Source organism: Lithobates pipiens, unplaced genomic scaffold (genome assembly GCF_037356315.1).
Source record: "Lithobates pipiens isolate NorthernLeopardFrog02 unplaced genomic scaffold, aLitPip1_a1.2 Scaffold_13, whole genome shotgun sequence".
NCBI lineage: Eukaryota > Metazoa > Chordata > Amphibia > Anura > Ranidae > Lithobates > Lithobates pipiens.
In genome coordinates this window covers 387,079,250-387,105,325 of record NW_027507718.1, presented here as the reverse complement: position 1 = coordinate 387,105,325, position 26,076 = coordinate 387,079,250, and the positions used below count along the sequence as shown (strand labels likewise).

The window sequence follows — 26,076 nt, the reverse complement described above, 5'->3', positions numbered from 1 at the left end:
TGTCCGACCGTGTGTACAGGGCATTAGACTTGCTAACAGATTTAGATACACTTACAAATTGTAGCCAAACTCCATATCACACTGTAATCAGTTACAGCAAGCCGGGTTTTTTTTTCCCCTTTTGGGATAAAGATTTTACATGAATACAAGTTGATCATTTTAATCACCTCTGCCAGTGTTGGGTGGTTTGCAATATAATGTTTGCTTTGGGTTTATTACTGTTTCAAACTTAAACCTCTTTCACACTCGGGCATTTTTCAGGCGCTTTAGAGTTTAAAAAAAAAAAAGCGTCTGTAAAGCGCTTGAAAGAAGCCTCATCTGCAATCCCTATGTGAAAGCCCAAGTGCTATAAAAGCCCTTTCACGCTGCCAGCGCCCGAAAAACGCTGGTAAAACATCACTTAAACTAGCGGCACTTTACCAGCGTTTTTCAAGCACTAGCAGGGAGCTTTTAGCTCCCGCTAGTGGCTAAATAAAGGGTTAAATGCGCCCACAAAGTGCTCCTGCCAAAAGCTATTTGTAGGCGTTTTGCAGGCTCCCAGTTTTCTCACCAGACCTTCAGATCCCAGCCAGCTTTCTACAGCCAGCTTTCCTATTAGGGTCTATATTCAACACTTTCATATTCAAGCTATTGGTTGGTTTAAGGGCTCCATGTAATCTTCTTGATAAATTCTTTGTATATTCTTTCTCCATCTCATGTTCTTCAAAATAGATTCTACAATTAAATGACACTCTTTAATGGATATGGTATTTTCATGATCTCTGGTTCCTTCACTGAAGCACTTACATACAGAGGGAAAGATGGATATCTCATATAAATATTTCTCTTTCATTCATTGAGGGACACAGCACCTTTTAATCTTGACCTTAGGGTTATATCGCCACCTTCAGGAGAGGACTAGGCAGAATACATTAAAACTACACAGTACCGCCCAGGGGGTGAGCCTACTGTCTTTAAACCCTCACTCTGCTTCCAGCAGCTCAGTTTTTTTTTTCTGCCTAGTGTAGGAGAAAGACCTGGCTCCCGATGGGGACCATTGGTCCTGGGAATTTTTTTCTTTTTTCTGCATCTTGATTCCTGTGATCTACAATCAACAGCCGGGCTGGGTGACAGAATAATCTAGATCCTGGTAGTCGAGCGCGAGCAGACCTTAGCTATGCGCTGGGTCAACCACGTCATACCCAGTCTGATCCAGTGGCGGCCGGTGAGCTATATGCTCCGGGGCACACATGACTGGGCTACTGCTGTCCATGTCAGTGTGCCATGGCCGACAGCCACCCCGTACTGCTCGGCGGGTGATGGGTCTGTCCGTGAAATGCGTCCAACAGTCCCTGCAGGAGGGACAAGTCTGGTTCCACCTGTCTCGGCAGGATGGAGCAGCTGGGCATTCCCTGGGAGGTTGACTAGGGGGTCTCTCCCTCTTCCTTTCTTCTCTCCCTGTCCCTTTCCCTCCTCCCCATGCTATGGGCCGCTGTGTGACTGGGAATAGAGGGTGCGGTGCACATACCTGGCCGGGGGGGCTCTGAGTCCTGGCAGGGGGCTGCGCTGGGCGGTTGGTGGTCCGCTCATTTGTTTCCCTGTTTTTAGGCCATGGTGGGGTATCTGTGTGTAGGCCATGTGGGCTGGCCACCGTGGCCATTTTTCTGTAACCACAGCCAGTTTTTTCTTAATCGGCCATTTTCTGGAAGTCCGGCGGCCATTTTCCCGGTGCTCTCAGATGTTTTGTGCTGAGGTGGCCGGCGAAGTACGTCTGTGATGCAGCCTTAGATATGGCCTCCTTGACCATGCGTTAGTGACGGAAAATGGCCATCTATCTCAACTCTGACCGATCCAGCGGGAAAGTTTCAGCTGCCTTTCTAGAGAGCGGTGCAACTACATCACTTTCTCCATTCTATTCCCAATCCCCAAGACTTCGACCGCCGCCCGACGGACTTTGAGGCGCTATGTACCAGCGACGGCCCTCTGGCCCACATCCTCTCTCAGACATATGCGCTTCTGAATACACCTCGAGCATCCCCATTTACCATGTCTGTCCAGTTGGGAAAGAGATCTTAATTGCTAATTTTCCTCGGCGCGATGTTGGCGATGCGGGGAAGAAGGCACGCTGATCCATATATTTTGGTCCTGCCCAAGGTTGATGGCTTTCTGGAGAGAGGTCAGACACCCCCCCTGTTACCCTTTCTTTTTTGAAAATGGGAATGATGGACCCCTACCCCTTTATGGGGATAGATGATGCCAGGGGGATCTGGGGTTTATATGATCCCAGACCCTGGCACGATATACGCGCTATATCTCGCCATGATATGATTGCTATATGACAGTCCTAAAGTCGCAGTTTTTATCTGTATCGAGTTTTGGTTAACTGGATTGCACTTAACTTGTCATTGTATGTTGTATTACGGGGACCGTCTTCCCCTGTTTGGAGTTGAATAAAAATGTATATTTGCAAAAAAAAAAAAGATATGGCCCCCTTGCTTTCTAGAGCCTCAGTATCAGTTGTGATGCTACGTTGCCTGATTTGGCTGAAATGCTGGTCTGCGGACCAGGCATCTAAGAAAGCACTGGTGGATTTGCCCTTCCAGGGGGAGAGGCTATTTGGAGCCTCACTGGATGACATTATTAAGAATGTTACTGGAGGAAAGAGTACGTTGCTCCCACAGTCCAGAAAGGGTAAGAAGCTGATTTTTTTTGTCCGCCGGGATCGGCAGGTAAGCATTCCCAGTTCGACAAGATGCCCGCGGAGGGACAAAAGCATCCCTGGTTTCGCAAGCCAAACAAACCTGTGAGCAAATCTGTTGCCGCATGCAGGTTTGCCCCTGCCCGACTCTCGGATGGGGGGGTCGCCTTCGGGAGTTTGCAGCCCAGTGGACCTCCCTGTTTTCCGACCAGCAGATCTGCAAACTGGTTTCATCAGGATTCAAGATGTGTGGGGTTTTTTTTTTTTTTTTTCTTGTCCACCAAACTGATTTTTTTTTTCCCCTCCAACCTTCATCCTACAACTTGTCGGGCCCGAACACGACTGTTCGGGGCCGACGCCGGAAAAGTTTCAGGAATTCTACTCTTGTATCTCTATCTTTTTGTAGTCCCAAAGAAAGAAGGGGTCAGTCCGCTCCTGCATCTCAAGGCCCTCAATGGCATTGTGAAAGTACAACAAACAAGCTGCAGACTCTTCAAGCTGTGGTGAAGTTGTTGGTATCCCGCAGGTGGTCTCCGCTGCGTTTTTTGCATGCGAGTCCTGGGTCTCATGGTAGCCACTTTCAAGGCGGTACCGTATGCTCAATTCCACACTCGAGTCTTGCAAAAAGAAATCCTGTCCAAATGGGACAAATCTCAGTCAATCCTGGATTGTCAAATTCGGGTGAGCTAGCTAGTCAGGGAGCCTCTTCTCTGGCCGATTCGGTCCGGTAAGTCGTTCCTTCCTCTTCATTGGACGGTGATCGCAATGGACGCCAGCCTGACTGGCTGGCGGGGGGGAGTTTGGGGCATACAGTTGGCCCAGGGTCGCTGGACACAAGAAGGATCCCGCCTGCCGATCAATGTGCCGGAGCTTCAGGTCATCAGGCACTGCCTCTCCACATGGTCACAGAGGCATCTGGTCAGGATCCAGTTGGACAACGCCACCACGGTGGCGTATGTCAACCATCAAGGAGGGACACGGAGCTTGCCTGCAGCACTAGTGGTCGCTCACATCCTACAGTGAGCAGAGCGGTGCGTGCCGGCTGTATACATTCGGGGTGTAGAAAACTGGCAGGCGGACTACCTAAGTTGTCAGCTGCTGGACCAGGAGGAATGGTTGCTGCATCCGGATGTATTTCAGCTCCTTTGCCTAGGGTGGGGCACACCAGATGTGGATCTCTTGGCTTCTTGACTCAATCGGAAGGTACAGAGGTTTGTGGCCAGGTCAAAATATCCCTGGGCGGATGCGGCAGACGCGTTGGCTCCATGGGGGCATTATCGGCTGATCGACTCAAACTTCTACCATGTTTGCTACGCAGAGGGTATTCCGGTGATTTTGATTGCCTCAGATTGGCCTCGACATCCTTGGTATGCCGACATAGTACGAATGGTGGTGGATGTTCCTTGGCGGCTGCTGATGCCAGAGGACCTGCTGTCGCAAGGTCCAATACTTCATCCTGCTTTACCGTCGCTGGTTTTAACGGCATGGCTGTTGAAATCCAGTTGCTAACGGACCGAAGTCTGTCGCATTCGGTAATCTCCACTATGCTGAGGGCATGGAAGTCCTCTTCTCTGAAGATTTCATTGTACGTGGAAGGCCTACATCTCCATGTGTGAGAAGATGGAGTGGTGTCCACGCACATACTCAGTTTCCAGGATCCTGCTGTTTTTTGCAGCGAGGAGTGGATCAGAAACTTGCATTAAACACCATTTAAGGGGCAGGTATCAGCTTTGGCTGTCTTTTTTTATTTTTTTTTTATTTTTATTTTTTCCCAGCGACTTTGGAAACTCATTCCTGGGTGAGTGTGTTTGTTCATGGGGTTTGACATGGCCCCTCCGGTTCGACCACAGCTGCCTCCATGGGACTTGAATTTGGTGCTTCAGAAACCACCATTTGAAAACATTGGGGAGCGATCCCCTTATTGACACACTCTCAGAAAGTAGTCTTTCTAGTGGCTATTACATCTGCCAGGAGGGTTTCTGAGTTGGCGGCTTTGTCATGCAAGTCTCCCTACTTGATCCTCCACAAGGATAAGGTGGTGCTGCATCCGCAGCCTTCATTTCTTCCAAAGGTTGTTTCGGCCTTTCATCTAAATGAGGACATGGGGCGAAAGCACAATGTCCTCGGCTGTCACATCCCAAAGAGGTTGCTTTGCATTCCTTGGACGTGGTCCGGGCTATGCGGGTGTATTTGTCTGCTATGGTTCCTTTCCGGAGGTCGGACTTGCTGTTTGTATAGGTGGCTGGTCCGAAGAAGGGCCTGGCGGTCTTGCCGGCCATCATTTCTTGGTGGATCAGACAGATCCTGGTTCAGGCTTATGCCTTAGGCCAAGCGCCCCCCTTTCCTGTCACGGCACAATCGACCAGGGCAATCTGTGCCTCCTGGGCTTTCCCAGGTGTGTAAGGTGGCGACTTGGTCGTCCATTCACACTTTCACAAAATTTTGCAAAGTTGATGTGAGCACATCTTCGGATGCTTGCTTCAGCCGCAAGGTTTTGCAGGTGGCTGTTTAAGGTTGCAACTCCTCCGTTGAGTTTTTTTTTTTTTTTTTTTTTTTTTTTTATGGATGGAGTTTATTTTTTTTTATTTTTTTTTTTTTTTTTTTGCTGTTCCCACCCCTCATATATTTTTTTTTTACACTGCTTGGGGATGTCCCTAAGGCCAAGATTAAAGATGCTGTGTCCGTCAATGAATGAAAGAGAATAGGATTTTTGTACTCACCGTAAAATCCTTTACTCTGAAGTTCATTGACGGACACAGAACCCACCACTCCTATCTATGTTTGTACTGCTTTTTGACAAACTGAGCTGCTGGAAGCAGAGTGCGTGGTTATAGCCAGTAGGACCGGCCCATAGGCGGTACTGTGCAGTTTTGCTGTTTTTTTTGTTTTTTTTTACATGTTCTGCCTAGTCCTCTTCTTAAGATGGCGATATAACCCTGAGGTGAAGATTAAAGGTGCTGTGTCTGTCAATGAACTTCAGAGAAAAGGATTTTACAGTGAGTACAAAAATCCTATTTTCGATCTATTATAGACCTGCCAAAAAATCTCTTCTATGTGGAACCAGAGGTATATATTGCTAATTCTTTCTCCACCCTCATACAGTTTCTGAAATTTATTAGGTGAATGCCATATTAATGACACTAATTCCTTTACAAAGCATTACAGAAGTGTGCCAAGGTATTGGATATCATCTACAGCATAATGTCCACATTGTGAGAATAGAAAAGAAAAAGCTTTGTATAGCTGGAGAGGTTTCTCATAGAAGTTGAAATTGGTTCTGTTAACACCACCTCATTTCACTGCATGTATTACCCTGAAATCTACAGTAGGGCTTTTCTTCTTTTTGGCTTGAATGTGTTCTGAGTAGCTGAAAGACTTCATGGGGATAATTGTTATAAAGTTTGTCTGGGTGGGTTAAAATAAATCCGAATCCCATGAGCCCCCGGTACCCTGGCAATCTGATATGTAAACGGTGATCACTTTCAGTGGTTGCTGGCTTCACCCACCATACCTTCCATATGATGGGTGACTTTATCCACCAATAGCAAGCCTCAGGAGGTGGTTGGCAGAGTTGGTGATTAGACGCCAGTTGTATATTGTGGATTCCCGGCTCTTGGTGAGCTCTGCAGTACTTTTAACCAGGTTTGTGAAGTACCTGTCTGATTTTTATAGCTGTGTTGAAGCCACGTGTGTATTTTAATTTGCGCCTGAGAGAACCGTTAAGGCTGTTATTGCTGACCTCCATCTGAAAATGTTAGTTGCCTGGTTATTGTGCCAACCTTCTGGTTCCAATATGCTCAATCACCAGGTATTTACACATGTGTTCTTGGCTAGTGACTCAAAGTATTATAGCCAGTGGGTCTGGATTACAGACCGCATTTGCAGAGTAAGAAATCTACAATGGCATCTTCCTGGTTTTCTCTGATTCACTCATCTTATCCCCTTACCAGCATCACGGTCCCACTTTTTCTTCCCTCCCCCTCTGCTCTACTCAGATGCTGAGTGAAGAGAAGTCCTGTGTAAGCTCCAACTAGTGACTGGAGGGTGTGTGGACTCTCCTCGCCTCTCCCCCATGCAACGATGGGGGGGTGAGCTGGGCCAATCGGTAGCATAAATTAAAAAAAATTATTGGTATTTGATTCCCTTTATCAGCCAATTTTTTTTTTTTGAATAATAAAACTGCTGCAAGCTTTTGAGATAGCACTTGATCTAAGATATTCTGCAGGAATCTTTAAATACTTAACCAGTTGCCGCACGCCGATGTACGTCGGCAGAATGGCACGGGCAGGCATAAGGACTTACATGTACGTCCCTTGCCTCCCGCGGGTCGGGGGCTTGAGGCAAAAAAATAAAATATTCAATGGGCTCAACATGCCTCTTATCAATTTCCTTAGGGGGTCTACTTTCCAAAATGGGGTCATTTGGGGGGGTTTTGTACTGCCCTGCCATTTTAGCACCTCAAGAAATTAGATAGGCAGTCGTAAACTAAAAGCTGCGTAAATTCCAGAAAACGTACCTTAGTTTGTAGATGTGACAACTTTTGCGCAAACCAATAAATATACAATTATTGACTTTTTTTTTTACCAAAGACATGTGGCTGAATACATTTTGGCCTAAATGTATGACTAAAATTGAGTTTATTGGATTTTTCTAATAACAAAAACTAGAAAATATCATTTTTTTTCAAAATTTGCGGTCTTTTTACGTTTATATCGCAAAAAATAAAAATCGCAGAGGCAATCAAATACCATCAAAAGAAAGCTCTATTTGTGGGAAGAAAAGGACGCAAATTTTGTTTGGGTACAACATTGCATGACCGCGCAATTACCAGTTAAAGCAGCGCAGTGCCAAAGTGTAAAAAGACCTCTGGTCATTTACCAGCAAAATGGTCCGGTCTGAAAGTGGTTAAAGTGGAATTTAAAATGCATCTAAACACAAACCAAAAACGCATTTTTTAAATTTTTTTTTTATCTGTTTTTTATTGTCATATGCAAGTATGCTATAGAGAAAATATGCAGTTAACATATTCCAACCCATACAGGAAACGTACATATCAGGGTTACAATTCTACACCAACCCCTCCTCTGAGACAGTGCCAGAAATGTTATTTAAAGAGGAGCTGCACCTAAAAAAAAATATTAAAAGCCAGCAGCTACTAATATTGCAGCTGCTGACTTTTAATAAAATCACACTTACCTGTCCCAGGTTCCAGCGATGTCGGCGGCAGATGACGAGCGATCGCTCGTCTCGCTGCTGCCACCGCCGCCATCCTCTGTCAGGGAATCAGGAAGTGAAGCATGACGGCTTCACTGCCCGGTTCCCTACTGCGCATGCGCGAGTCGCGCTGCGCGTCTCTTATGGTCCCCCGCTGTGTCTCTGGGAACTGTGTGTTTCCCAGAACACAACAGGGGGGGGGGGGGGCGTAGCGTCTGCGGGGGTCTGCGGCGGTGTGGCCGGAAGTGGGTGCAGTTACCTGGATTATCCAGGTAACTGCACCCCCCTCCCCCCTGAAAGGTGCCGATTGTGGCACTGGAGGGGGGGAGGGATAAGATTAGTGGAACTTCCCCTTTAGGGTGAAGAACCGCTTTAATTCATGTTTAATATTCCAAGCAAACTCCCCCATCCATCTATGTCTCGATGCTTTATTTTCCTGGGAAATATTTTGAAGCTGACACCCCCCCCCAAGCATTTCTGTCAGCAGCCATCTTGAGTAAGGGCAGATGATTCATGTAGCATTTACTTCCTGGGATTCATTTTCCCTAAGCTCGGGCAGGAGGGTTTGCTTAGCTGAGAAAACCCCTCCTACCCTCCTGAAGACTCCTGGGAAGTATGACTTCATTTGCCTAGGCCTGAAAACTAGGCACTAACTTAAGAAATGTAAAGTGTAAATATGATATACTTTCCAATCTATTTATTAATGGTAACGGCATAAGGATTCAAAATAGTCAATGTTTGAGAGAGTGACGTTCCACTTTAAGTTCACTTAAACGACAAACATTCTGTAAAAAAAAAACAAAAAAAACCTGTAAGATGTTCTTGGGTCTCAAATCATTTTTCTTTTCTCATTAGGAAATCCGAAGGGTGCAATGCTTAGTCATAAGAACGTTGTAAGCAACAGTGCTGCATTCCTTAAAGTAACGGAGGTAACTATTGTGGTTATGTTACTGAATGCATTACGAAAATAAAGTTTAATGCGTGTCTACTGTAGTTTATTTTAGTGATTACATTTAAATCAATAGAAGTGCATGTTAGGCCCTTTTCACACTGCTGCGACTTGAAAGCCCTTTGATTTTTACCGTGATTTTGCGGCCACAATTTTTCTAGATAATTTCAGGGATGCCTGTGTAAACTTGAGGTATGTGGGCTCACCTCGCATCAAAGTTGGACCAAAGTAGTACAGAGATTGCTTTTTGAAGTCGCACAGATATGCATGGTACTCATTGAAAATCATGGGGTACGACTTGTCGTGGGACTTTACAGTCCCAAGTAGCAGGATAAGTCGCACAAGTGTGGAAAGGGGCCTTAAAGTACATTTCTTTTATTTTTACCTGCTGTATCGTGTGTATACATTGTTTTTAGACCCATGCAGTTTCGGTTTAAATCAAAGTGTTGTGAATGTAACCTTGGAACTTGACCTTAGAACTGCATATATCCTTCCAGCCTTCTGCAGAGACATGGCTTTGATTGTAAGATTACAAATACATTAGTTGAGTTAGTCATGCCTTTTGCTTCTTACTATCCTTTTATCTTGAAATGTTGGTTTAATGGTTAAACGGTCATGATCAGAATGAGTCCTCATTTGTTTTCATCTTAGTTTATAGGAACTTCCTTGTATGCAAAATATACAGTGCTTGCTTCTAACCCTCCTTAATCCTTCTGTGATTTTTTTTTTACATGAAACATCTTTCAGTTGACCTGTTCAAAACCAGTTTAAAGATTGGTATTGTGCCTGCAAAATACCATCTCCACCCCTTACAATTTGATCATCACTGCCATCTATTTTTTTTTTTCCAAGTTATTTTGTAAAGGGAAAAATACAGGCATTGTTCCACTAAATTGTAATGAAATGCAGTAGTTGCCTGTTCTAAGAAACGTAACCTGTTTCTGTCCCATGTGCTTCTGCTTCTGTTGCTGAGTGGAAAATTGTTTCACTTTTTTATTTTTTCTCTATTGCCCCGCTGTGTGCTCCAGAGCATTGCAGCAGGCATTGCCTCCTGATGCCTACAAGACCAACTGATTCAGGGGCCAATCGCTGCAGCTGTGTCCTGTTTGGTGCCCACAACGTCCAAAGATCCAGTTTTGATTTGGATGAGAAAAGTTACTGCATAGCCCTTCTCTGAGAGCAGGGGGTCTCCAAACTACAGTCCTTTCCTAGCCTTTATCCGGCTCTTGGGTCATTGTTCTTCCATATGAAATGAGGCTCTATTCCTCCCATTGACATCAACAATGGGGCACTGTTTCTTCCACTGATACCAGTGATGGGGCACTCTTATTGATCATTAACATTGAGGTCATGTTTACCCTCACTGATGCTGAGCCCAGGACATTTTCTACCCCCAATGGCCACAATCCACCCCCTTAAAGTCTGCCAAGAGACTTGATAATATATTGACCAAAGCAATCTTGAAAAAGTGCTAAAGTGCAAATGATCCTATTGTGCCAAAAAGCTTAATCAATAAAAATATAAAAAATGTTTTTCTAAACACAAAAAAAAATAATCGCTCTATCTCTCTCGACTTGGGCAATCAATGTCCATAAATGTGACTCTCCAAAGTGACTATATATGACAGATTGCTCACAACTTCTGTACAGAAAGTGTGCTCACCACACTCAGATCAGCCTTTGTTCCAGGTATCCAATGCAGGGACCTCTTCTACGGTGTATTCGATCACGGGATATCAGCATGTGGATGGATGGAAGGGAGGAACACTCATCGTGTAAATCCATTTTAAAAAAGGATTTTCTTATTTATAAAAAAAGGCACTCACTAGTGCCAAAAGCATGAACAGTCGAGCTACAGAAAGCTGCAAGTACTGGAAGTGACGTGATCATATTCCAAGTTCTGCCTTGCGCATTTTGTATTCGGACGAGGTAACCACGTCTGAAGTGTGTAAGGTGTAACTTGGAACACGATCATGTCACTTCCGGTACTTGCAGCTTCCTGTATCTGGTCTGTGGAACACACGCCGTCCCAGATTTGTTGAATTTAATCTGTTCATGGATACCTGGAACAAAGGCTGACCTGACTACTGTGTTTTACCCCTGTAGAGGTGCAGCTATCTGGTAGGTGTGGAACCGAGAGGGGAGCATGAGTGTTCATCACTTTCTGCACAGAAGTTGGGACCAGTCTGTCGTATATAGTCACTTTGGAGAGTCACGTTTTATGGTCATTGATTGCACAAGTCACTTTGGATTATTAATAGGCTATTACATATATATATTTTGTGTTTCTTTTTTATACACATATATATTCTTTTATTAGCACTTTATAGTTATGTTGATGGATGAAGATTTTGGCACATAGCACTATTTGCAGTTTTGAAAACCTTTTTTTTTTAATTTTCTATTTTTATTGACGAAGTTTTTTGGAACAATAGGTCATTTGCAGTTTTGGTAACCATTTGCACATGCACTTTTTCAAGATTGCTTTGGTCAATAAATTACTAAGTCTCCTACCGTTCTATATTTATATTGCACTCTGCTTTACTCTGTGAAGTTTCCAGGGGAGGCAATAGCCACATTTAAACCTAAAGCGTGGAATTTGTATATATCCACTTGCCGACCACCTCACGCAGATATACTGCGGTAGAATGGCACGGGCAGGCAGAGTAACGTATGGGTACGAAACGTGCTGGGGGAGCGATCCGTGCTGAGGAGGAGGCCACTGATTCATGGCCTCCCCCTCACCATTGCTCCTGGCAAATGAGAAGCTTCTGTGATGTAAACAGAAGCATAGGAAGTGATGTCATCGCTCCTCATGAAGCCTTTTCATTCTGGCTTCCGAGGAGAGAAGACGTCAAGTTTGCCCCAACACTACTCTGGCAGTAGAACACAGAACACGCAGGCATACAAATCGACCCCCGCACCCCCTGTCACAGTGACACCAATAGCAGTTTTTTTTTTTTTTTTTACAGATTACTGCATTGGTGTCATTTGTGACTGTTATAAGTGTTAGGGCAGTTAGTGGTAGGCCCCTTTTAGGTCTAGGGTACCCCCTACCCCCCCCCCCCCCAATAAAGGTTTAATCCCTGTCACCAGTGTCACTAAGCGATCTTTTTTCTTTTGGTGACGCTAGGTAGCCAGGTAAGTATTTATTTAGGTTCAGCGTCGGCTTTTTATAGCATCAGGTACCCCCATATACTACCTAGTAAAAGTTTTAACCCCATGATTGCCCCCTAGTTAACCCTTTAACCAGTGATCACCGTATAACTGTTACAGGTGACGCTGGTTCGTTTTTTTTTTATTTTTTTTATAGTGTCAGGACACCCGCCATTTATTACCTAAATAAAGGTTTAACCCCCCTGATCGCCCGGCGGGTGATATCGGTTTTAGGGTCAGATAGGGTCTGCATCGCCCCCAGGCAGCATCAGGTTACTTCCAGTACCGATGACGCCCACGCAGGGCTGGGAAAAGGGTGGGCAGGAGGGACGGCTGCCCCTGGCGCAATGGTTTATTGCAGGGGTAGGGGGCAGTCTGACCCTAACCCTAAAGGAAAGGGGGGCGCAGTTTGGCATCTTTGCCCTGGGCGCTGGATGACCTTGTCCCAGCACTGCGCCCACGCACGCAGCATACACCTCCCTTAGTGGTATAGTATCTGAAAGGATCAATATCTGATCAGATCTATACTAGTGTCCCCAGCAGTTTAGTTTAGGGTTCCCAAAAAAATGCAGTGTTAGAAGGATCAGCCCAGATACCTGCTAGCACCTACGTTTTGCCCATCCCCGCCCACCCAAGTGCAGTATCGATCGATCACTGTCACTCACAAAACACAACACGCATAACTGCAGCATTCGCAGAGTCGGGCCTGATCCCTGCGATCGCTAACAGTTTTTTTTGGTAGCATTTGAATCAGTCGCTAACAGTCAGGAGCTTTTTTACCTTCAAGTCTCACCAGTGTACCACTAAATTTAGAGCCCAAAATGGCAAATCGAAAGGTAAACTAGTGAAGAGGCCTACATGTTTCTGAGCATGACAGATGGTGAAGAGGAAGTCGCTCCTCTGTCAGATTCAGGCCCTGAATACGATCCTGTAGACAGCTGCTCCATGATGGATAGCTCTGACGACGGAGTTGTGGTCCCTGCCAAGGTCAGATGTACCAGACCCTGATCTTCTGCTGTTGAGGTGCAAGAACCGCAGGGCTCTCGTATGGAGCAAGAAGTACTAGTGCCGCCATTCCTTCTGGTGAACTGGCAAGCATCAGCAGCCTAGTACACCCTGGTCGTAGTCAAACCAGCACTGCAGTAACACGTGGTGATGTGGCGAGTCCCACAAGTGCAGTTCAAGCTGGTGAAGTGGCAAGCACAAGTAGTGTCCCACTGCCACCAATAAGAAGACAAACACAGACCCGTCAAGCCCATGTGCCCTTCCTGCTGTGTTTGCCAATCCTAATTGGGAATCCACCACTTCTGCAGCACCTGTACTTCCCTCATTCACTGGCCAACCCGCTATTCAGGTTGAAACAGTTGATTTTATGTCACTTGATTTTTTTTTTTAATTTTTTTTTTTATTTACTGTATTTCACCGAAGATCTCTATAGATCTATTGTGGACCAAAGCAATTTGTATGCTGGTCAATACATCACCACTATTCCCCAGTCCTCCTTTGCCAGAGATTGGAAACCATTTACAGTTTACCAATCTAAGATCTTTCTGGGCCTATCCCTCCTCATAGGCATAACTAAAAAAGAGTGCGTTGCGGTTATATTGGTTCACTGACCCAATTCCCCATATGCCGTGTTCTCTGCCTCCATGACCAGGGCATGATACGAGCAGATCTTGCGGTTCATGCATTTCAACAACAATAAACTCTCTCGTCCTTGTGGAGACCCTTGATACGATCGGCTCTACAACATTTGGCCCCTCGTAAACCACTTCAACCAACGTTTTGCAGACTTGTTCACTCCCTATCAAGTTGTCTGCATTTGAGTCCCTGATTATGTTTTCTGGCCGTTTTTCATTCAAACAGTACCTTCCCAGCAAGCGTGCCAGATACGGGGTCAAGATGTATAAGCTCTGTGACACGGCCACAGGCTATACATGTCGTTTTATGGTTTATTGGGGAATAGATAGCCACGTAGAGCTGCCAAACTGCCCAGATTACATAGGGAGCACTGGCAAGATTGTGTGGGACTTGGTGTCGACCTTATTCGGAAAGGGGTACCACATGTACATGGACAATTATTACACGAACGTGCCACTTTTTAGTCACTTGTTTGATCATAAGATTGGAGCATGTGGCACTGTGCAACCTAATCGTTAGGGCTTTCCCCAGCGGCTTGTAAATTCCCATCTTAGGCTGGAGGGAGAGAGCCTGCTTCAAGTGAAATTATTTTCTTGCTGTGAAGTGGAGGGATAATAAGAATGTTTTCGTTATCTCCCTTCATGCAGACACGACGGTCCAAATTTCTACGGCAACTGGTGTTGTGGAGAAACCCCTCTGTGTCCACAAATATAACCTTAATATGGGAGGGGTCGACCTCAACGACCAGTTGTTGGCGCCGTACCTAGTTACTCGTAAGGCCAGACGCTGGTACAAAAAAGCGTCTGTTTATTTCAATTGGCTTAGCTGAATGCTCATGTGCTATACAGAGCTTCAGGATGGAATGGATCCTTCTTTCAATTCCAGGAAGAGATCGCCGGAGCCCTTCTGTTTCCAGACGGTGGTAGTAGTAGTAAGCCGCAGTAAGCTGGTTACATGAGAGGCATTTTCCGTATGTCCTCCCGAGTACCCCTACCCAACGAGCCCCCCAAAGATGTCATCATGTCTTTTTTACTGTATTCAATTCTGCAATGTTTTATTGTTCTGTTTTATCATGTTTGCTTTTCAGGTATGTCATTTTTTTGATACTTTACTGTGTTTTTCGTAACCTATTTTTTTTATTTTTATGTACACCATTTAGCTGCAGCGCAGATTTATTTATCTTGACAGCAACAGCGTTTGCTCCCCCGATACATAAAGCCGTGACTCCAGCGCTGAAGGAGGTGGTTTCACTACCACAGTTAAAAAAGATCATATATGCTGAAGCATGGGGGCAGCAGGGGTGGAGGGGTGATTTTTCTCCTAATTTTTGCAGGCAGATGCCCCCATGCTTTGGTATATATTGTAAGGGATCTTCCCGGGGTAGGGTGTGTTTGGACACAGTTCACAGCAGACTTGGAATTTGATAAAGCAGATCTTGGCGTTTATTCGTGGTACAAACAGTCCAGCAAACAAAATATACAGCAACACCGTGCTTTCTAAGTACAACAAAAATAAAAGTCCTAGCCCGGCTGGGCGCTTACTAACAGGTTCTGCTCACCTATCTGACACTTACAAACACAGCGTCTTTCGCCTGGATATCGCAGGGTGAGTTTTAGCTCCAGCAGTGGCTGTGCTTGCAGCTTCCTTCAACACACAGATTGTTCATTCCCTGGCTGAGAAGCAATCACCTGCAGACCCTACAGAGCCTTTAGCTTCCCAGGCTAATTAGGATCCAAGCTCACCTGATCCCAAACCCAGAACTGGATCGGGGGATGTGGAATGACAGGTCCCTCTACCAAACCTACCTGCCATTCCATATAAACCCAGGCCCGGCAAAATTAAATAACAACTCAGCAGCATATCGCTGCTGAGAAACTGATCCATCCTGGATTTACCATCTCACACTGTGTAGCAACCTAGGTGAGATGTACACCCCCTCGATCACTTCTCCAGTGACATGTCTACATATCCCCCCCCTCTTTTTCAGACCGGAGGGCTGAGCCTTTTGTCCCCACAGACAACTTACCCTTGACAATGCGTCAGCATTTGCCTGTAATTTCCCTGGCCTGTGTTCCACAGTGAAATTAAAGTTTTGTAGGGAGAGAAACCATCTAGTCACTCTTGCATTTCTCTCCTTGTTTAACTTCATCCATGTTAGGGGGGCATGGTCTGTCACCAACTTGAATTTCCTGCCTAGCAAGTAATACTTTAAAGATTCTAGGGCCCACTTCACTGCCAAACATTCTCGCTCCACAATGGCATAATTTTTCTCGGCCGGGGTTAGTTTTCTACTCAAGTACGTCACCGGATGCTCCTCACCATTCACTACTTGTGAGAGTACTGCACCTAAGCCTGTGCTAGAGGCATCTGTCTGGACCAGAAATTCTCGCCTGAAATCGGGGGTAACTAACACAGGTGGTTGGCACAAGGCAGACTTAAGGCTTTGGAAAGCCTCCTCGGCCTCTGGGGTCCACGTGACCATTGCTGTCTTTCCGCCCTTTGTCAAGTCAGTTAGCGGAGCAGCAACTGAGGCAAAGTTCGGCACAAATCTACGGTAATAACCCATAATACCCAGGAAAGCTCTAACCTGTTTCCTTGTCAGGGGTCTAGGCCAATTCTGTATTGCCTCAATTTTATTTAGCTGTGGCCTAACCAATCCTCTTCCAACAATGTAGCCCAGATATTTGTTTTTCTGTAAAAATTCCTGAGCCTCCTGTTTCTGTGACACTGATAGAGTATCACCTACCTTGACTGGAGGGATTGGTTGTGACAAATTATTAACAGTATTTGTCGCCCCCAAGGATTCCCTGTCTTTCCAGGGCTTGATCAAGTTTATGTGATAAACTTGGAAAGGCTTCCTTCTACCTGGTTGGTGCACCTTGTAGTTCACCTCACTGATCTTTTCAACAATTTCATAAGGACCTTGCCACTTCGCCAAGAATTTACTCTCAACAGTGGGGACTAGTATAAGGACCCTATCGCCTGGGTTGAATGTCCTGATTCTTGCGGACCGGTTGTAAATTCTACTTTGGGCCTCTTGAGCTCTCTGGAGGTGTTCCCTTACCAGGGGCATTACAGTGGCTATACGGTCCTGCATTTGTACTACATGCTCAATAACACTCTTGTATGGGGTGGACTCATTCTCCCATGTCTCTTTTGCAATGTCTAGTAGACCCCTAGGGTGATGACCATAGACCAACTCGAATGGTGAGAACCCTGTGGACGCTTGGGGCACCTCCCTAATAGCAAACATGAGGTAGGGTAATAAATGATCCCAGTCACGACCATCTTTTGCCACCACTTTCTTCAACATATGTTTCAAAGTTTTATTAAATCTCTCCACCAATCCGTCCGTCTGGGGGTGGTACACAGAGGTACGGATGTGTGAGATTTTAAATAGTCTGCATAATTCCTTCATTACTTTCGACATAAATGGCGTACCTTGGTCAGTTAGGATTTCTTTGGGGATCCCAGTCCTAGAGAACATATAAAACAACTCACGTGCAATTGTTTTAGATGCAGTGTTTCTTAAGGGTACAGCCTCAGGATAGCGGGTCGCATAATCCAGGACTACCAAAATATACTGGTGTCCTCTAGCTGACTTTACAATGGGACCCACTAAATCCATGGCAATACGCTCAAAAGGCACCTCTATAATAGGGAGCGAAACCAAAGGACTGCGAAAATGTGACACTGGGGCACTAACCTGACATGTGGGGCACGACTCATAGTATTTTTTAATGTCATCATATATGGCCGGCCAAAAAAACCTCTGGAGAACCCTCTCTCGCGTTTTGTCAGTCCCCAAGTGTCCCCCAAGAACATGGTTATGTGCCATGTCAAGCACCTGACGCCGGTACGGCTTAGGTACCAGAAGCTGTTCCACAATCTCATCTTTAACCTTATTGACTCTATCGAAAAGATCATTAGTCACCGAAAAATGTGGAAATCTTTTTTCAGCATCTGGTTCCTGAGGTACCCCGTTCATAACAGCAACCTGCTCTCTCGCATTTTTGAGAGTGGGGTCCTGTAATTGTGCAGTCCCAAAATTATCGCTAGACACCTCTAAGTCTAGTATATTTTGCTCAGTGGGAGGAGCCTCCTCCTCCCCAGCCAGGACCTGCAAAGGAAAACAATCATTTTCATCCTGCACATTTTTATCATTCACAGTGGACAAGGCAACCCCCTTAGAGGTATCCTCACTCCTTTTGGGGATTTTTCTTTTTTCCCAAAGAGCCCAGAATAATGGAAAATCGCGCCCCAATATTACATTATGCATGAGGTTTTTAACCACACCCACTTCATATTGTACGGTGCCTTGTTCAGTCCCGACTTTAGCCAGCACTATAGGGTACACTTTTGTATCACCATGTATGCACACAACACTCATATGCTTTTTAGACTCTAAGTCCCCAGTCACCAGGCTAGCATGCACCAAGGTTACAAGGCTTCCTGAGTCCATTAACGCTTTAACAGGAAAGTCATTGATTGTGATGTTGCAGATTTGCGGTTCAGTCTCTAGTCCAGGAACTGCAGCACAAGATGGTTCCGCAAATAGCGACTGACGCCTGCTAGCGTCACATTCCATGGGTTCAGAGGTAAGAGGGCAATGGGCCGACACGTGTCCCGCCTCATGGCATCTCCAACACTGGATAGGGCCTGGTCTCTTTGGCAAGGAGTCCTTTTCAGAGCCCCTTAGCCACCCGGGACCATCACCAGTCTTTTGTCCCTGAGACACCACTTGAGCCCTTTTCCCCCCATCAGCACCCCTCCACACTCCCCCAATAGATGGAAGTCTCTTACCAGCTGACGGCACAGATCTGGCGCTCCGGGGAGGTGAAGATGCTGCAGGAACATCACGGAGGTAGTCCTCAGTCGCCTGGAACCTCTCCACAAGGTTGACAAGTTCGTTTGCATTCTTAGGATCACCTTGTCCCACCCAGCGTTGCAAGTCAGTAGGAAGGGCTCGGAGGTAGCGATCCATCACGACCTTCTCTAGGATTTGTGCAGGAGTAGAAGTGTCTGGCTCCAACCACTTTCTTGCCAAATGGATTAGGTCATACATCTGGGACCTCGCTGATTTGTCCAGACTGTAGCTCCAGTTGCGTACCCTCCGGGCACGGACTGCAGTAGTAACTCCTAGTCGGGCAAGCATCTCCTCTTTTAGCCGAGTATAGTCCTTAACCTCTTGCTCACTGAGGTCATAGGCCTTTTGAGGTTCACCTGTTAAATAGGGCGCAATTACCTCTGCCCACTCAGCGGCTGGTAACTTCTCTCGCTCAGCCACGCGCTCAAATACTGTTAGATAGGCCTCAACATCGTCCTCAGCAGTCATCTTTTGCAGCGCTTTCTGCACAGTCCTTCTCCCAGAAAAAATCTCTGGAGCGGCTCCCTCCATTGTGGGTGGATTAGCAACCACAGGCGCCTCTCGATTTACTATCAGGTGCTCGATAAGTTGTTGTTGGCTTTGGCGCAAAGCTTGCAACTCTTCCTTATGCATCCGCTGTTGTGCAGCCATCATCTGCTGTTGTGCAGCCATGGACTGTTCATGTCGTCTATTGGCCTCTGTCTGCGCCTGCTGTTGTGCAGCCATCATCTGCTGTTGTTCAGCCATGGACTGTTCATGTCGTCTATTGGCCTCTGTCTGAGCCTGCTGTTGTTGCAAACTCACTTGCATAAACTGCTTCAGCATCTCCTCCATGTTGCTGGACTGTTTTTGGAGTGTAGTTGCAGCTTTCACCCAGGACATCAGCAGCTGTAGCCAAGTCTGTCCACACCGTTGCCCCTAGCAACCGCGTTGCCCGCTACCTCCACCAATTGTAAGGGATCTTCCCGGGGTAGGGTGTGTTTGGACACAGTTCACAGCAGACTTGGAATTTGATAAAGCAGATCTTGGCGTTTATTCGTGGTACAAACAGTCCAGCAAACAAAATATACAGCAACACCGTGCTTTCTAAGTACAACAAAAATAAAAGTCCTAGCCCGGCTGGGCGCTTACTAACAGGTTCTGCTCACCTATCTGACACTTACAAACACAGCGTCTTTCGCCTGGATATCGCAGGGTGAGTTTTAGCTCCAGCAGTGGCTGTGCTTGCAGCTTCCTTCAACACACAGATTGTTCATTCCCTGGCTGAGAAGCAATCACCTGCAGACCCTACAGAGCCTTTAGCTTCCCAGGCTAATTAGGATCCAAGCTCACCTGATCCCAAACCCAGAACTGGATCGGGGGATGTGGAATGACAGGTCCCTCTACCAAACCTACCTGCCATTCCATATAAACCCAGGCCCGGCAAAATTAAATAACAACTCAGCAGCATATCGCTGCTGAGAAACTGATCCATCCTGGATTTACCATCTCACACTGTGTAGCAACCTAGGTGAGATGTACACCCCCTCGATCACTTCTCCAGTGACATGTCTACAATATATATATATATATATATATATATATATATATATATATATATATATATATATATATATTTTAGCCACAAATTGCGTTAAATATTTTATCTTTTTACTATGCGTTTTTTTTTTATTTGCCTTGCGGGTATAGTATATCTTACTGTTTATACTGTAATGTTACTTTGTTTTTATTGTTAACCATCATTTGCTTAGCAGGTACGCCATTCAGTTTGCAATGTGGATTTATTTATCTTGACAGCAACAGTGTTTGCTCCCACAATACATAAAGCCGTGACTCGAGCGCTGTAGGAGGTGATTTCACCACCACAGTTAAAAACAAAATGGTGCATGTATGCTCATTATTAGAAGTTGGTGGATGAAAGGAGGTATTCTAATGGTGGGCATACCGACCGATAAATATATAATTTTTTTTTTGTTCTGCCCACAGGCTGCATAAAAAAAATTACATTGCTGGACTTTGAGTGGTTATATCAGAATGATGCCTGGGGGTTTAGGCATCATCTTGTTATCATGCCTTTTAGCCAGCAGTCGGCTTTCATGTAAAAGCAATCCTAGCAGCTAATTGGCCTATTGACTGCTTTTACAAGCAGTGGGAGGAAATGTTCTCCCCCCAACCCCCCCCCCCAATCTAATTATTACACGAGTGTGCCACTTTTTGGTCACTTGTTTGATCATAAGATTGAAGCATGTGGCACTGTGCAACCTAATCGCTGGGGCTTTCCCCAGCGGCTTGTAGATTCCCATCTTAGGCTGGGGGAGAGAGCCTGCTTCAAGTGAAATTATCGACAGTCCAAATTCCTACAGCGAATATAACCTTAATATGGGAGGGGTCGACCTCAACGACCAGTTGTTGGCTCTGTACCTAGTTGCCTGTAAGGTCAAACGCTGGTACAAAAAGTGTCTGTTTATTTCTATTGGCATTGCTGAATGCTCATGTGCTGTACAGAGCTTCAGGACGGAATGGATCCTCCCTTAAATTCCAGGAAGAGATCGCCGGAGCCCTTCTGTTTCTAGACAGTGCTTCACCTCACCTTCTCAATCCAAATGCAATAAGCTGGCTGCCTGAGGGGCATATGATATGTAGATGGAGCTGCAGTTTGGCCATAAGTGGGATTGGACATCACATGGTAGGCTGCCCTGTGATCCCAATATGTGCCCGGTCGGACAGATGCTAACCATTGATTTCTCTGCAAGAGAGAGTGGTGGAACCACCTACACTGCGAGGATTTACTAGAGCCAGGCTGGGTATTTATTGAGAAAGTGAGATGCGAGGAACTTTGGGGGGGAGGAGGAGATGAGGGCTGTAGAGGGAGTTGTGTGCAGAAGTTGGAGGTGGAGAGATTGGGGCAGAGGTCAGAGCTGAGGGGTGGAAGTGAAATGTGAACAGCCTTTGAAGGAGAGAGAGCTAAACTCTGCACACTGCATAGCCCACCCCTGAGCTCCGCACATGAGAGAATCCTAGTATTTATTGCCCCCTTAAGATTCTCCCACAGTGTAATTTGGCCACACCCACCCTTTGATGCAGTTGGTGTGGGGGGTTCATGGTTGAGTTCCTGCACCTATACTCTGAGACAATAGCCCTTGATACATTATTTATATAGCCTTACAGATAAAACCAGCTTTTTGAGGGGAACCATAATGCTGATGCAGCCCGCAATGAATTTTAGTTTGACACCCTTGCTCCAGAGCATGAAATCCTCATGTTGGGGTTGTTTATCTATCTAGCTTTTTATTCCTCAACTTGTTTGCGCTGCAGTCTTTCAGATTTGGCTGTTTGTGTCTGCCCTGTAATTGGGTTTAAAGGCTAACTGCACCTTTTGCACCGTGTTACCCCCATATTTAGGATATTTACAGGGCACACATGGGACCAACCCCAAACTGTCCATGTCGTTCCTCCCCCCCCCCCCCCCCACATGACTGCGTACAGGTTTTTTTTCTCTGCCCCCCCACAGCTGCGTCATTTATTCACAGAGGTGAATAAATGACAAATACGGTCTTCCGCTGCAGCAGACTAGCTTGAGGTTCTCAATAGAACACAAGTCTGGTGATGCCTGCATGTAAAGTTTGACACTTCCTCCAGATCTCTAACTGAAAGCCTACCTGTATGGACAGGGAGCTGGAGGAAGAGTGTGCAGGCGCCAGATCCACTGATGGAAATGGCAATGCTTTGCAAGCTGATTGCAGGAAAAAGGTGCATTTATTAAATTTTTTGCAAAACTTATGTGCATGTGTTTTATCAGTTATATTTTCTAGTGGTGTAGGCAAACCATCTGGTAGGAAGTAATAGTGTGAGCTATGACAAGGAGTCGCAGATTGTGTATGTCTTTTGTGTCTAAGGCCCTAATCAATGAGCGTGTTAACCCTTTATTCTCTGGATGAATGGTTGTGCTTGGTGGTGGAGATTCAGATTTTTGTTGGGCTTTGTCTGTGCTTGCTAATTTTCCTTTCTTTTTATACTTCTGTGAAATTTTTTTGCATGAAAATCGATTTGTTTTTAACCCTTAGTGACCTGATTGTCCTTTAATTGAGAAAATCATTATCTTGAATTCTTTCTCATGCTGCTCAGGACTTGGCATATCCTTCTACTCAAGATGTTCTCATCTCTTTTTTGCCTCTGGCACACATGTTTGAAAGAGTTGTGGAGGTAGGCACAAGTCATGTTGTGTGTTTTTTCACATGCTTGGCAATTTTTATCATATTTTACAGAGTTTGCTAACACTGAACGCCAGTGATATACACATTTCCTATTTGCCTCTGGCACACATGTTTGAACGACTAGTCCAGGTAAGATGCTGAATAAAACTTAAATGGATGTACGTAGTTAAAGCTAGTTGTAAAAGGTATGTAGAACTAGGATTCCTTTCTATGTGGACATTTGTCTGGACTGAACACTGTAGTTCGGATGGGTGTCATTCGTTCATTGGAACACCATTCTGGTGAGTGTCTTCCAATCATTTTATTTGTGTATGCGACCCATTGTAAACTACATCCAGTTTTGTTTTAATTTTGGATAGAGCAATGGCTCCCAGCAACGTCAAGGAATTTAAACCTAAATTTCACCTGTGCTCAGACAATGGACATCTTAACTATTCACATATTGTTGACAGGCAGCAGTAAAAGCTTTCAAACAAGTCATCTCTGACCTCTCATAGATCACAACAAAAACTCTAAGGGTTGTACCATCTCCTTGGAACCCCCAAACATTATATGTATGTATGTATGTATGTATGTATGTATGTATGTATGTATGTATGTGTGTAAATAATTTAGGTGGGTGTGTGTATGTATGTATGTAAAATTTGTATTTGTATGTTTGGGGGTTCCAAGTAATTTTCTAGCAAACAATATTGATTTTAACTTAAGAAAAGTGTCAGAAAAAGATTTAGACTTTAAGTGGTTAAACTTCCTGGATTTACATGTGGTTGAAAGCTTGGCAGACTTCCAGATTATTTGTTTACACAAGAAGTTCTATCCCTTTGATTTAAGAAGTAAGTTAGTTACAATGTTTCAAGTTCTAAATTTGGCAGATTGCCTGGGATGCTTTCTTTTGACTGCTGAGTGAGCAGATAATCTCTCCACATGTTTATATGTAAGAATCGCCTACTCTCAGCGGGAGAGATCGTCAGGGGAGTGAATCGAGATCGTGTTTTTTAACGATTAATCGTGCAGCTCTACTTTCTAGTATTAACAAGGCACTTCCCTCTGTTGGCATATTGTGGTCCTTTGCATATGTATTCCACTAAGTTAGGAACACCGTTTCCTTTTAGCTTCAGTTTCCTTTGAGAACCTCAGGCAGATATAAATTAGATGGAGAGAGATTTATTTATATATCTTTATTGCTGTCTATTATCTGTGAAAAGATATCATCCGGTGGGGAATGTATGACATTTCCCAATTTTAAGGAATGTATATTTCCTGTTGGAGAGAGAATTTTTTTATTTTTTTTTCTTACTTATTGTCTTAAGCCGGTTATAGATTGTTCGAATTTTGGCTGGTTCATTAGGGACCCAGCCAATAGTTGATCCATGTATGGGCAGGCTGATTGTATCCAAGTCAATTGATCGTACAACCAGCATGTTGGATTTCTAGCATGCGATTATTGCTAGTGGCTATAGCCGCTGGCAATAATCACCGTGTTCTCCCAGCATCATCTATGGCCTGCCTTGGAGATCACACAGAAGGCAGTGGTTTTAAAGTGGCCCTGTCTCTATACTACTAAAGTCACAAACCATCTTCCTGTAAGATTACCTTATTTCCGCATTTGCACTCCCTGTAGTTAGTGATCATATAACAGACCTATGACTGCTTCTGGACTTTGCTGTGACATCAGTAGCCCTAGGCAGAATCATTGCTGGAATTCAGATGCCATTCTGTAGCATTCTCCTGCTGCTATTTATGCTTTTGGTTGCATAGATGCCAAAGTGCCAATATTGACAAAAAACATAATCTTTACAAACAGGTAGCCCACTATGTTCTTGCATAGCAACAGGAGGGCAGGTGCAAGGGCCGGCATTGACACATCCAATAAGTAGTCAGATTCCTACTAAAGTTACACCAGTGCTTATTGTCCTCTATTTCTGCAAGGTTTCCAGTTCAGAAGTGAGGTCAGGTGACAGGATCACTTTAAATCCTCCATTTCCCCACTGGACTGATATCCCTATACTTCCTGTCCAAGTCTGCAAACATAGTGAGTACAAATATCCTCCCCAGATTACAAATCTTAAGGCTGGGTTCACACATGCTGTGGCTCAAAACAGGGAGTCTGGTGCGTCCCTGTACACCATTTCAGGTGCGAATCTGGTCCAAATTTTTTGGCTCAATTTGCACCTAAGACGGAGCCAAAGACGCATAGGACCCTTTTCCAGTGTGCTTTGCGGCTGTCCCGGAGCTGTGTGAACCAGCTCCATTGAGAGCCGGTCGCAGTCTCCTATAATACAAATTGGATGCTGGGAAACCCACATCCAATTTGCATCAGTGTGAACCCAGCCTAAAAGAGGGTTAAAATCTTCCTTGCTCTATCCAAAACTAAAAAGCAAAGCTACCAAAACATCTGCTCTAAGCTTTAACCATTTTGCACAGCTGAGCTGAAACTATGCTGTTCTAAAATGGTAATGTCCAACAATTCCTATAAAAGACTGCATTATAAACCAGTGTCTGTAGCATATTCATGTGACTTGGTTTAACACAGACCATGGTCAGTCTCTTTCCAGCTACAATACACACAGGCTGGTTAGGCTTTTGACGTGTTAAAAAAAAAAAAAAAAAAAAAGATTATCTGGGTCGGTCACATAAACCTATTTATAAAAAACAAACCTGATTGGCAGGCATGCAATTCAATGTGTAGAATGATGTGCGTCATGCTACTTCCTTATAAATGCTGAGATTATGCCCAAGCCTTATTCATGTTTAAACTATCCATTTTAAAGGCATGATGTTTGCTTATTTGTTCCCCCACGTTTTGATTAGACTTATCAGGTACAAAGGGGATCACTCAATTTGAGTACAACCATCCTGCTGGATTCTCCTGTGATTATCGCTAGCGGCTGTTATAGCTGCTTGCAATAATCACGGTCTTCGCCTGGCGGGGATTGCTGCCCCTGCCAGGAGAAAACAAATGCAGATTCCCCTGTCAACACTGTCTGTGTTGATGGGGGGGGGGGATTGTGCGAATTTCTTTTCTGCAACCTGTGGAAAGACATTTGCACCATGTATGGCCAGCCTTACTGCTGTGCCGTTAGCCAGCATTGTGAATCGAATAGAATTTATAAAGAATGCAATAAGATATGTAAGGCTGCAATTAGGGCGTCTAATGCCGCGTACACACGATCAAACAATCCGGTGAAAAAGTCCGGCGGACCCGAGTCCACCGGACAATCTGCTTGTGTGTGGGCTCCGGCAGACTTTTTTTTTTTTTCCCAAAAGTCAGACGGACATAGAAAGTAGTTTTGCACCAAAATTTGTCCGCCAGACAAGACTCTGGTCCGGCTGCACCTGGTGTATGCTGTCCAGTTCTG

General features: G+C 45.0%; 1 protein-coding gene across 1 annotated transcript in view; it reads left to right on the top strand.

The window, feature by feature from the left end:
- Positions 1-26,076, top strand: part of ACSL1 (acyl-CoA synthetase long chain family member 1) — a 108,118-nt gene that overhangs the window by 46,379 nt on the left and 35,663 nt on the right. Inside the window, 2 exon segments of the mRNA XM_077477306.1 lie at positions 8,747-8,820; positions 22,769-22,846. Of these exon segments, the coding sequence (XP_077333432.1) occupies positions 8,747-8,820; positions 22,769-22,846 (152 nt within the window).